The sequence below is a fragment of the Salvelinus sp. IW2-2015 genome, linkage group LG1 (assembly GCF_002910315.2).
Source record: "Salvelinus sp. IW2-2015 linkage group LG1, ASM291031v2, whole genome shotgun sequence".
In the NCBI taxonomy this organism is placed as follows: domain Eukaryota; kingdom Metazoa; phylum Chordata; class Actinopteri; order Salmoniformes; family Salmonidae; genus Salvelinus; species Salvelinus sp. IW2-2015.
This window is the reverse complement of record NC_036838.1, coordinates 16,359,941-16,372,624: the sequence shown is the minus strand read 5'-3', so window position 1 is coordinate 16,372,624 and position 12,684 is coordinate 16,359,941. Positions and strand designations below refer to the sequence as shown.

At 42.5% G+C, this 12,684-nt stretch overlaps 1 protein-coding gene across 1 annotated transcript in view; it reads right to left on the bottom strand.

Annotated features, from left to right (window-relative positions):
• Nucleotides 1-12,684, bottom strand: part of LOC111961767 (cadherin-22) — a 161,240-nt gene that overhangs the window by 91,543 nt on the left and 57,013 nt on the right. Inside the window, exons 4-5 of the mRNA XM_023984292.2 lie at nucleotides 4,846-4,965; nucleotides 42-209 (exon numbers count right to left, since the gene is read on the bottom strand). Coding sequence (XP_023840060.1) covers nucleotides 42-209; nucleotides 4,846-4,965 — 288 coding nt within the window. The remainder of the gene's footprint in view (nucleotides 1-41; nucleotides 210-4,845; nucleotides 4,966-12,684) is intronic.

Genomic DNA, 12,684 nt, shown 5'->3' with positions numbered 1-12,684 from the left:
GCATATATCTCGTCCCGCCTCTTAATAAGAGAGTGACTCACTCTGCAGAAAGCGTGGTGGGTTGTCATTAACATCTGTGATAACTATGGTCACTGTGGTGGAGCCGGAGAGACCGCCCATTTGGCCTGCCATGTCGGTTGCCTTGACGACCAGCTCGTAGCGATCCTGCTTCTCCCGGTCCAGATCTGCCACGGCCGTCCGAATCAGTCCTGATATGAGAGAAAGAGAGAGGGGGGGGGATATGGAGGGAGAGAGAGACGCCGAAAGGGAAAGGTCACGTTAGCGCTTAGCTCTCATATGTGATAGCCTGCTAAATCTTCTCTAGTAGCGAATATCAACTTCAGTTAAGCACTCTATTAGAGGCACAAGTGCGGCACATTCCATTTCACCCTCTCAGCTCGTCTTGATAGAGTAGATTGTGTCACTTCTGTGCCTCCATGCTTATATCATTACAGCTGAGCTGTATTAAAATGAATAATATATGGGGGCCAGAATGAAGGCACACACCACTGAAGAATGTTACGGTGAAAAAGCCCGTGCTCGCCTTTCACTGGCAGTCGAGGAGGAGTGGATTTAAGATAGAAAACCAAAACAATCTTATGACTTCTCTTCATGTGATGTGAGTGAGCATTTTGTGAAGTTCTGACGCTTTAACAATGCCATAAATATACACTACCGTTCAAAAGTTTGGGGTCACTTTAGAAATGTCCTTGTTTTTGAAAGAAAAGCAAGTTTTTTGTCCATTAAAATAACATCAAATTGATCAGAAATACAGTGTAGGCATTGTTAATGTTGTAAATGACTATTGTAGCTGGAAACGGCAACTTTTTTATGGAATATCTACATAGGCGTAGAGAGGCCCATTAAAGAAGCAATAAAACTGGCTATTAGACTAGTTGAGTATCTGGAGCATCAGCATTTGTGGGTTCGATTACAGGCTCAAAATGTCCAGAAACAAAATAACTTTCTTCTGAAACTCGATAGTCTACTCTTGTTCTGAAAAAGGAAGGCTATTCCATGCGAGAAATTGCCAATAAACTGAAGATCTCGTACAACGCTGTGTACTACTCCCTTCACTGAACAGCGCAAACTGGCCCTAACCAGAATAAAAAGAGTGGGAGGCCCCGGTGCACAACTGAGCAAGAGGACATTAGAGTGTCTAGTTTGAGAAACAGACGCCTCACAAGTCCTCAACTGGCAGCTACATTAAATAGTACCCGCAAAACACCAGTCTCAACGTCAACAGTAATGAGGTGACTCCGGGATGCTGGCCTTCTAGGCAGATTTGCAAAGAAAAAGCCATATCTCAGACTGGCCAATGAAAAGAAAAGATTAAGATGGGTAAAAGAACAGACACTGGACAGAGGAACTCTGCCTAGAAGGCCAGCATCCCGGAGCCGCCTTTTCACTGTTGATGTACTGCTTTTCTTTAAAAAACAAGGACATTTCTACGTGACCCCAAACTTTTGAACCATAGTATATTTACCACCTTACCCCAAACATGACCTTTCTAGGTATGTTTCTCCAAGAACCTGGCAAAAAATAGCATGGCAATATACCACGGGCAGTATAAACCCGGAACTCAATTGGAATTCTTAACATCCTCAGAGATTTCAAAACAGAAAAAGAAAATTCTAAATCAGAGAAAGTTGTGAATTTCCCTTCCTTTCAGTGCAATTTCCATCTGTATATATTTTCATACCGATCCCAGACTCACTGAACGAGATGATAATGCAAAGAGTCAACTCTCTGGTCAAATAGTGGGAGCTGTGTGCTGCTGACTAATGCAATTATATTCCCTGGTGGGATATCTGCATCAAATTCCATTGTTGCATTGCCCGGGTTGATGGCATCTCTCCCAGTGCCTTGCATTGTGCTTGTCTGCTAGACACACAACTTAGAGATTCCACTCACATTCAAGTAGCTGCAGGCAATGTTTGTATGTCAGCATACAACACATAGTCAAATTCAGTTGTGGGATATAGAGGCATATAATACTGCTTTCAAGAACCAAGGGCATGGGAGACATCATAAATTCAGCTTTTTGCATCAGCTCTTTCTTAGTAAGATCTCATTCAACTTAATCAAATGTTTCTTGACTGCTAATGTTTGTAACATGCTTGAAATGTCATTCCTAAAAAATATTGCACCTCAGTTGTCAATGACTGAGCCCTGTGCGTTTGACTGTTAGTCGCTCTGTATAAGAGTGTCTGCAAAATGACCAAAATGTAAATGTATTTTTATGACAGGGTAGTGAGAGCAGAGCTCCAAGAAGTTATGTCTCTAGAAATGTATGGAATATAATTAAGTAGAATCCTTAGGCTTTCATCCTGAGAAGTAACTCAAACTTGAACTTCAATACCAAATACCATAATGAAGTTAAAATACATTCAAATGACATACCATTCCTTTAAAAATCCCTCAGACGTAGGTCATTGTTCATGGATCCAGAAAGATGGTTAAGGATTAACACTGAGTGACCGGGACAAAATTTATGAGGTGAAATTCTCAGCTGTTCTGTTCTCTGACCTCTTTTACCTGCACCTACACTACATGACCAAAAGTATGTGGACACCAGCTCACTGAACATCTCATTCCAAAGTCATGGACATTAATATGGAGTTGGTCCCCCATTTGCTGCTATAATACCCTCCACTCTTCTGGGCAGTCTTTCCACTAGATGTTGGAATATTACTGCGGGAACTTGCTTCCATACAGTCACAATTAGTAAGGTTGTGCACTGAGATCCCAAAGGTGTTCGATAGGGTTGAGGTCAGGGCTCTGTCCAGGCCATTCAAGTTCTTCCACACCAATCTTGACAAACCATTTCTGTATGGACCTCTATGGACCTCACTTTGTGCACGGTGGCATTGTCATGCTGAAACAGGAAAGGGCCTACCCCAAACTTTTGCCACAAAGTTGGAAGCCCAGAATAATTTAGAATGTCACTGTATGCTGTAGCGTTAATATTTCCCTCCACCGGAACTAAAGGGCCTAGCCCGAACCATGAAAAACAGCCCCAGATAATTATTCCTCCTCCACCAAACAGTTAGCACTATGCATTCTGGCAGATATTATTCTCCAAAACCAGATTCGTCCTTAGGACTGCCAGATGGTGAAGCGTTCATCACTCCAGAGAACTCATTTCCACTGCTCCAGAGTCCAATGGCTGCGAGCTTTACACCACTCCAGCCGACTCTTGGCATTGCGCACGGTGATCTTAGGCTTGTGTTCAGCTGCTCGGCCATGGAAACCATGGTAATGTCATGAAGCTTCCGAAGAACAGCTATTGTGCTGACGTTGCTTCCAGAGGCATTTTGGAACTCGGTAGTGAGTGATGCAACCGAGGAAAGACGATATTTAGGAACTTCGGGCTTCAGCACTCGGGTGTCCTGTTCAGTGAGCTAGTGTGGCCTACCACTTCGCGACTGAGCTGTTGTCGCTCCTAGACGTTTCCACTTCACAATAACAGCACTTACAGTTGACCGGGGCAGCTCTAGCAGGGCATACATTTTAACTGACTTGTTGGAAAGGTGGCATCCTATGACGGTGCCACGTTGAAAGTCACTGAGCTCTTCAGTAAGGCCATTCTAGTGTCAATGATTGTCTATGGAGATTGCATGGCTGTGGGCTTGATTTCATACACCTATCAGCAACGGGTGTGGCTGAAATAGGGGTGTCCACTTACTTACAAATACATAGTGTATTTGAACTGATTGTGCATAAAAATTATGGGGGGGTATGATCTATGCGTCTCCAGGCCAACGCCGCTGAGGCAGGGCCATTCATCATCTGGGCACAACCGAATCAAAGTGGGGAGACCAAAAAAGGAATCATTAAAAGTTTAGTGCAGGGGTACATTTGCAGACAACACAAACCTTGGAATATGCCTGAGAGACTACAGTTCATGCCCATGTACCTCAGACAAAGAGGGAATTCACCCAAATGTGATGACTGGGAGATACAATCAGAGTTATCTCAACAGACTGTAATATAACACTTCAGAGATGCAATGATAACTATTTCATTTCAATACTTATTCTTAGATTTTGAGAATTATAAGTACACAATATGAGGTATGAGACAAGAAATACATAAACTCACTGTTTGCTGATACATTATTATTTCCTTGGATGAAGTATCCAGTACCTCTATACCAGGCGGTGTCAGAGGAAGGCCCTAAAAATTGTCAAAGACTCCTGCCACCCAAGTCATAGACTGTTCTCTCTGCTACCACACGGCAAGCGGTGCCGGAGCGCCAAGTCTGGGACCAAAAGGCTCCTTAACAGCTTCTACCCCAAGCCATAAGACTGCTGAATAGTTACTGTAATCAAATGGCTACCCGGACTATTTGCATTGACCCCCTTATTTAATTATTATTTATTCTCTCTTGCACAGGCTGGATGTACACTCACTTGACTCTCACCTCACACTCACACATACTACACTGACACTCCAACACACACATGCATATTTACACCGCACACACACACATACATTCACATTCCTTCACACTCTTCACATACGCTGCTGCTACTCTTTGTTTATTATCTATGCATAGTCACTTTACCCCTACCAAAATGTATATATTTCCTCAATTACCTCGACTAACCCCTGTACATGGACTTGGTACCGGTACCCCTTATATATAGCCTTGTTATTGTTATTTATTGTGTTACTATTTTTCCTTTAGTTTATTGATCACATTTTTCTTACTTACTTAAAACAAATCTGCGTTGTTGGTTAAAGGCTCGTAAGTAACCATTTCACGGTAAGGTCTACTACACCTGTTGTCACAAATACAATTTCATTTGTAACACTACAAGTCTGTGAGTCTGCCCTTACCCGTCTGTCTGTCCACTGTGAAGAACCTCTCTCCGTCCAGCACGCTGTACACAACCCTGGCACTGCTCCCGTATGTAGGATCATCTGCATCCGACGCAGTGACCTTCATCACCGACGTTCCTGCAGGAGAATTACATGTCAGAACAGCACAATAAGACAAGGCTTCAGGACGTCCAGGTGAGCCCTCCACTCATACAAACAGATAGTGAATCAGTGAGGAAGAGGAACCACGAGATGGAGAGAGTGGGGAGGCTGGAAAGGCTGCGGAGCCATTTCAGTGCCCTGCAATATGTTTGTTCCTCAAAATAATACATGCGTTACTTCACTTCAGGACACCTCCCCTTTGTGACCAAGTGTTCTCCCCTTCATAGGACAACAAGCTGTGTTTTTTGAGATGAAAGACAACATTAAGACATTTAACAACTCTATCTTCAAAGACTGATGAAAGAACGTGATAAATCGAACAAACATTTAACAGTGATTACAAGCACATAGGTACATGAATAGTTTCCATGATGACTTTAAAAATTTTGATTTATTGGGGAACACAGTTTCATTGAAGCATAATTCTCGCTCTGTTCCAAGTCAATTGTGTGTGTAGCCACAGGCCTCTGGCACTACAATGCAAAGGCCATATTTACATTTAGTCACACATTTTAGCCAAAGCGAAGCCTTAAGCCCATAAAGCTTAATGGGTCTGAGTCCTGTGGGGAAAGGAAGCTAAACTTGCCTTTTCAGCTTGTTAGCCATTTCTCTGTGGAGAAACACCTTGAATGGGGTGACTGGGTTTGTGGCAGCAATGGCCCCTCAAGGAAAGAGAGTCGGCCTCCATCCCAGGCCAATATATAGGTAATTACTGACAGCTGGTGTTGTCCACAAAAGGTCACAGCTGTAGTCTTTCCCAGAGCCCTGTCATGCTACGGTCCAGCCGCATAATGGCCGTATGATAATGATGCTAATTAGTAGGATGTGTCCGCGCTCTGTTTGTTTCCTGTCATGGTGGTGTAAGGAAAAGGACAGTGGATTATCATTAAAAGCCACCCAGCCATTACCACAGGCGCCTTAGATCAGTATCTGTAGCCGTCTTTTTGGTTTCTCCCTAATTTTCTCTCGCTAGCAGGGCCGCAACGTTTCTCCACTGTGACTTGCGCCAGCTATTAGCAAAGCTAGCTAAAGTAAATGTTCTCTCCAATGGTACGGAACTAAAGCCTGGGAATTCTGTGATGTGCTTGAACTTTAAGCTAGCGTCCTATTATTGCACTGCTAAATCCTTCTGATCAGTGTAGCTCTTTAAGTTGAACCTAATTCCCGCTTAGAGTTCATATTTCAACTCCCTTCAGATTATTCAATGGCTGTATCTATTGATGCTGTTCGAATGAGGTCTTTAAGCGTGTACTGTGTTGTATGCTATCATCATTATCACTGCTACGAACCGTCTTGATCTTCTTACAGCGAAACATAATGTAAGCTCGGGAGATCAGGATGGTTGGTACGGGGCTAAAAGTAGATACCCTGCCTATCCTCAAATATCAGGTTTTCTGTCATTGTCTGGTTGGTATCAATTTGAAACTGTCCTTATCGCCTTAGAAACAGAAGGCATTACAGCAGACATCCTTTTTGCATTGCTGGAAATAGGGGGGTTGTCCATTTTTGCATACCTGGTTGTGCGCTGGTAAAGCAGAGCAGCCATTCCCTTTCATGGGATTACTTTCTTATCTTAATTTTCCCCAGGTAATAATCAGCGTGACGCTCAGCTGTTTCGGGGCCTCCTGGATGCGAGGCGGCTGGAAGAACTATATAAATGCAAATGCTACGTTATTGGGTACATATTAAAAAAAAGGTGAAGTAGGAGTGAGTCTGCAGCAGCTAGACTCGTTACTAATGCCTTGGCTGCCCTCAGCTCTCACAAGCAGAAGCAGCTAAGGCATTAGTTATCGGCTGTGGGTGTTTGTCTGTCTTAAGCAGATTCCACTTTGGGACAGCCTCAATGGAATTTCAATAAAAGTTGACTAACCCAATAGGTAAACAACAAAATGTTACAGTAATGGGAAAAGTATTTTAATGAAGAAAGCGCCCTTTATTCATTATCTAAAGATTCGTTTTGCTCGCTCTCCAAATAGAAGCGGATGAGTAAATTGCTTTGAGATGAGACGGAAGGTAGTGGAGTAATTTATTTCATTTTTTTCAACAGCGTAATGGCAGATATACACTAAGTGCACATATTTTCTTTTAACAAACATGTTTACCTGTTTGTTTGTGGATCTTTCTCGTATTCAGCCGAGCTTCACATTGAATGTTTTCAATCTCTGGCCACTGTAGATTTGGAAAGACCTGCTATTAGCGTGTCCTGGCCATTAATGTTGCATATACTATGGAACCTCACATCTCTGCTCCACCAGAATGAAAGGCATTCTGAAGCTATGTCTGCATACCAAATTGCACCCTATTCCCTAGATTGTGCAATCCTTTTGACCAGTAGGGCTCTGGTCAAAAGTAGTCCAAATAGTGCACTATGTAGGGAATAGGGTGCCATTTGAGACGCACCTCTATGTAATATCCATGTACCAGTATCGCACATACATCACTATTCATGCTCAGCAATGGCATTGATGTTACATCAGCTAGCAGATATGGACTGCAAATCCCTGCCAATTTCATACTGACGACACACAACTCGGAGGTAGATGCAGTTTAGTATTTGAATGGGAAAGAGACAATGTATCTCTGAGGAAATGTATCAGGAAACAGTTCCTGCCACTTTGCGAAGATCTCAGAATTGTGTTGTCACAATGGCAATACGAACATAATTTCTTTGAAACTTATCGTTCTGACCATGGTTGAATCAATCAAATCAAATGTATCTTATAAAGCCATTTACACACCAGCAGTTGTCACAAAGTACTGTATCTGGCCTCATCTCCATTGCTTCTTGTCTAATGTGGACATGAACGGAGGAGTCTGGCACACCATTACCGATCACCGATCTAACTACTTTACACCCTTCTCAGTTGAAACAGTTGAGGAAAATTAGTAGTGACTGGCTGTGTCATAAAAGATACATTAAAGGGTGCTTAATTTCTGTCGTACGAACACCCCCGCCTAAATGTCACCTCTCAGCTTTCAAGCTGTCTGTCTCTCAGTGGAAAAAGCGTGGAGTGGTGAACTGCATATTTCACATATGCTCTGCAATGGCGTCCAATAAGCACACTGGACAACAATGGAAAATGTGGCCTTTCGGTTGCTTATTACCTAGTAATAGCATGTTATTTACTAAGTAATACAGTGTTCACAACAAAAATGAGGTCATAACCCGTGTCAGTGTTTTAAAACGTCTAATAGTTCAACGAGCTAGGTGTGTGGAGTGTGTCTGAGTAATTGTACCCTTAGTGATATACTGTACTGGGGATGAAAATACATAGGCTGTTGAGGAAGATACGTGCGAAAATTAAAGCTCGAATTTAAAAAAAACGAATTTTAAGGCCAGCTCCTCTGTAACGAATGGAGGGTTTTGGTGTGATATATTTATTTTTCGCACCTACTGGCAAGATTTATGCATGAATCGGTTTTAATGGCACAAACACAGTCTGTTCAAACGGCTTCCCACAGCATTCTGCACTCATGGGGAGATGGTTCAATTACCATGTGGGGAGCTGGAGGAGAGTGCCGTGTGTGAGACACTAGACTGACAGCTATTTAAGGGGCAGCCTCGTAAAAGAGATTTGTGCCCATCTCCGGCGCGGCGGTGATGGCTGCACGGTGGCGGTGGCTAATGCGGCACCCTCCCCTAGTTCGGCCCACCCTAATCTGCAGGACCGAGTGCTCCCCTCCCGTATTATGGATAATTTAGTAAAGCCATAAAAGCCTAGGTGTTTTCACATGAAAAGTTATTTCTCCACTACTTTAAGTTGTGATTCATTCCTCAGCATTCCGCATAAAGGTGAGGAAGGAAAAAAAAGTGGAGGGAAAAAAATTACTGTCATAAAAGTCAATGGCCTGCTTACTGAGGTCCCTATGAGGATTTAGTGATAATATTTCCCATCTGCCGTGACAGAAAAATAAATCTAGCCTTTATTAGCCAGTACCTTGGTTCTTTTATTAGATTGTGTCATTATTTGTTTAGTAGACAGTATTGTGGAGCCGTGACCTTCGGTTGGCTCCTGTGAACCACATCTACTGTTCAGTCTGAAAGTAATCGATTTAATGCTTACAGTGCAGAGTAGGCACTAGCCCGGCCAGGGGACCTAGGAACATAGCAAAAATGATGCTGAATAATGCAATAGGCAATACGAACATAATCTCTTTGAAACAATAAACTGTACTGGAATCGGGTTAACAAACCTGTGTGTGTAATGAAATGTTTCAGTTGAATATTCTTTACTGCACATCCAAAATGTCTGGGTCATTTTACTCAATGCATGAAAAATATCCCTTGAAAGCGTCTCTGCCTGCTCTACATTTGTCCATCCAGCTCTCCCAGGTGACACATCAGATTTCCCCACTTCCATGTCTATTCATGCTCAGCCAATCTCCCGACACGTCAAAACCAATGAGTTACAACGCAGGGGTTGAGTCTATAACACTGAATGTTCCTCGGCTCACAAATATACCTGGATGTGGGCCATATTGATCGAGGCACGTGGCCACCGTATCCCATTCCTCTTCTCTGTGATCTCTCTCATTTCACATCTCTCCTGCACTTAGCCCAGAGAGGCTGGCGCTGTCATGATTGTGACCTCCACAAGCTACGTCTCTCCACAGCCTTCCACAGCATCCAAAGGTTATATGACCATATGAGTGATGATTACTTTAGTTTCTACTAGACCTGTGGTGGGATTCCACTAAGAGGCTGCTCTCTTGTGTGCTGATCTGTGCTCTACGCAAAGCCATGTGCTGTGCCGTGTCAATCAACACAAGCAGCATCAGGTAAGGGTTAGATGGCTGTGACACAAATCTAATTTCCTGGCTTGTCTTTGCTGTCCAGCGTCCACTTAGAAGAGAACCACATTAGTCACAGGATTAACCTAGCGGAAAACGTTCACGCAGCGACTCTCCAGTCAGAGAGACGGCTCTGCTTCTGACTGTGTTGATCTTTGGGGTCACTGTGAAGATGTCTCGTGTGCAAATACGACTTAAAAGCATACACACATGACTACAATTTGAGAAATGCTTTCTTGGTGTTTCTACCTGACCTGGGTTCAAATCCTATTTTAAATTATTTTAAAATACTTTATCTGTGCTTGATTGAGCCTTCCTGGCTAAATGGACCAATACAATAGTCCAACAACTGCAAACCCCGCCCACTTGGCACTTCAGGTAGGGTAGAGCAAACACTCAAATAATTAATAAGATTTCAATGGTATTTTCTAATTAAGGGCCCTTGCAGAGTATAGGGCCCTACAAAAAGTATGCCCTTATCAGGTAAAAGTGAGGTTGTTACCGGGCAGATGTGAAGATTCACCTTTTCTGTTAGGTCAAGGAGCATGACCTTTTGAGGATAATGGTTCAGAGATTATTGGAAGATGCAGGTTAAAGGTTGTGTGGATGAACACTAATGACCATTGTCCAATGAGGTTTGTCTTTGGTCCTATTGATCCACATGGATATTTTAGACACAAACTACAAATTTGCCTCAAGTCCAGAAAAATGAAGCACCATTGTGTTCATGAAGAGGAAAGTGTGAGAATTACAATTGTCCCTAGTGCTGTGGATCCTTGAGAAAATTTACAGAACAAAGTTGACAACATTTCCCTCTAGGCACTCAATGCAAAATCTAAATATTTAAACCACTACTATGGATGGCATAGTCCGAAAGAGCGGGGCGATGGATGACATTCAAATGAGATTTGTTTCAGGAAACTAGGCGTATGTCGCGCGTCACTACTTCACAAGAGAGCCATTTGAAAGTAAACTTTTTATTTTTATCGTAATGAATTTTTGGGCAGAAATTGCTTCTGGAACATGTGAACTTTCATGTGCCTTAATATCAAACGTGTATGCTATAATGAAATACAAATACAATTGTTAAATTACGAGCTTAGTTGGTTTAGCCACTGAAAAAGACAGGATTGGCTGAGATAATGGTTGGGTTGGAGGTGCCGAGAGATGAGTTCGGATTGGTCTGCCATGTAGCATGCTTCTGTCTATAACATGAACTGGTCAGTAAGTCTAGGTAATCCTTTCTAACCCAGCTTTTTTTATTTTTTACATATCACATAGTAGAACTGCAAAAATGTTGCTCTCCACTTTCTGAAGGACCGAGTTTTGAAATCAGTGGAATGCCTGGTGGAATTACTGTAGAGTATGATAGCTAAGGAGATGGAGAAAATTCTGGCATTTGATTGCAAATATGTAGAGGGAGTCGAAAAGTGAACAAGCAGAAGGCTGGTGTATAAAACACCTGTCTCCAGATTACATCTTCAAACTAAGGGCAACCATGGCATCCGTGACAGAGAGGGAGAAGTGTAAGATAGCCACATTTTCAGATATTACACGTTTGTAATTTAGTCAGAAAGTGGTTTTCTTTTCAAGTTAAAGCCTACTGTTAGCTAGCAAGCTAACGTTATCCGGCTGGCTCGCTAGCCAACATTACATGTATGAGCTGTATCTCAGAGCCATTTGCATTGCTAGGTATAGCTAGCTAACATTGAACCTGGTTGGTTAGTTACAGTTGAAGTCAGAAGTACACCTTAGCCAAATACATTTAAATTCAGTTTTTCACTATTCCTGACATTTAATCCTAGTAGAAATTCCCTTTCTTAGGTCAGATAGGATCACCACTTTATTTTAAGAATGTGAAATGTCAGAATAATGGTAGAGAGAATGATTTATTTCAGCTTTTATTTCTTTCATCACATTCCCAGTGGGTCAGAAGTTTACATACACTCAATTAGTATTTGGTAGCATTGCCATTAAATTGGGTCAAATGTTTTGGGTAGCCTTCCACAAGCTTCCCACAATAAGTTGGGTGAATTTTGGCCCATTCCTCCTGACAGAGCTGGTGTAACTGAGTCAGGTTTTTAGGCTTCCTTGCTCGCACACACTTTTTCAGTTCTGCCCACAAATTTTCTATGGGATTGAGGTTAGGGCTTTGTGATGGCCACTACAAAACCTTGACTTTGTTGTCCTTAAGCCATTTTGCCTCAACTTTGGAAGTATGCTTGGGGTCATTGTGCAAATGGAAGACCCATTTGCGACCATGCTTTAACTTTCTGACTGATGTCTTGAGATGTTGCTTCAATATATCCACATCATTTTCCTACCTCATGATGCCATCTGTTTTGTTAAGTGCACCAGACCCTCCTGCAGCAAAGCACCCCACAACATGATGCTGCCACCCCAGTGCTTTAAGGTTGGGATGATGTTCTTCGGCTTGCAAGCATCCCTCTTTTTCCTCCAAACATACTGATGGTCATTATGGCCAAACAGTTCTATTTTTGTTTCATCAGACCAGAGGACAGTTCTCCAAAAAGTACGATCTTTGTCCCCATGTGCAGTTTCAAACCGTAGTCTGTCTTTTTTATGGCGGTTTTGGAGCAGTGGCTTCTACCTTGCTGAGCGGCTTTTCAGGTTATGTCAATATAGGACTCGTTTTACTGTGGATTTAGATACTTTTTTCGCACCAAAGTATGTTCATCTCTAGGAGACAGAATGCGTCTCCTTCCTGATCGGTATGACGGCTGCGTGGTCCCATGGTGTTTACACTTGCGTACTATTGTTTGTACAGATGAACGTGGTAAAATAAATGTATTGTGTCATGCACAGAGTTGATGTCCAAACCGACTTGCCAAGACTATAGTTTGTTAACAAGAAATTTGTGGAGTGGTTGAAAAACGAGTTTTA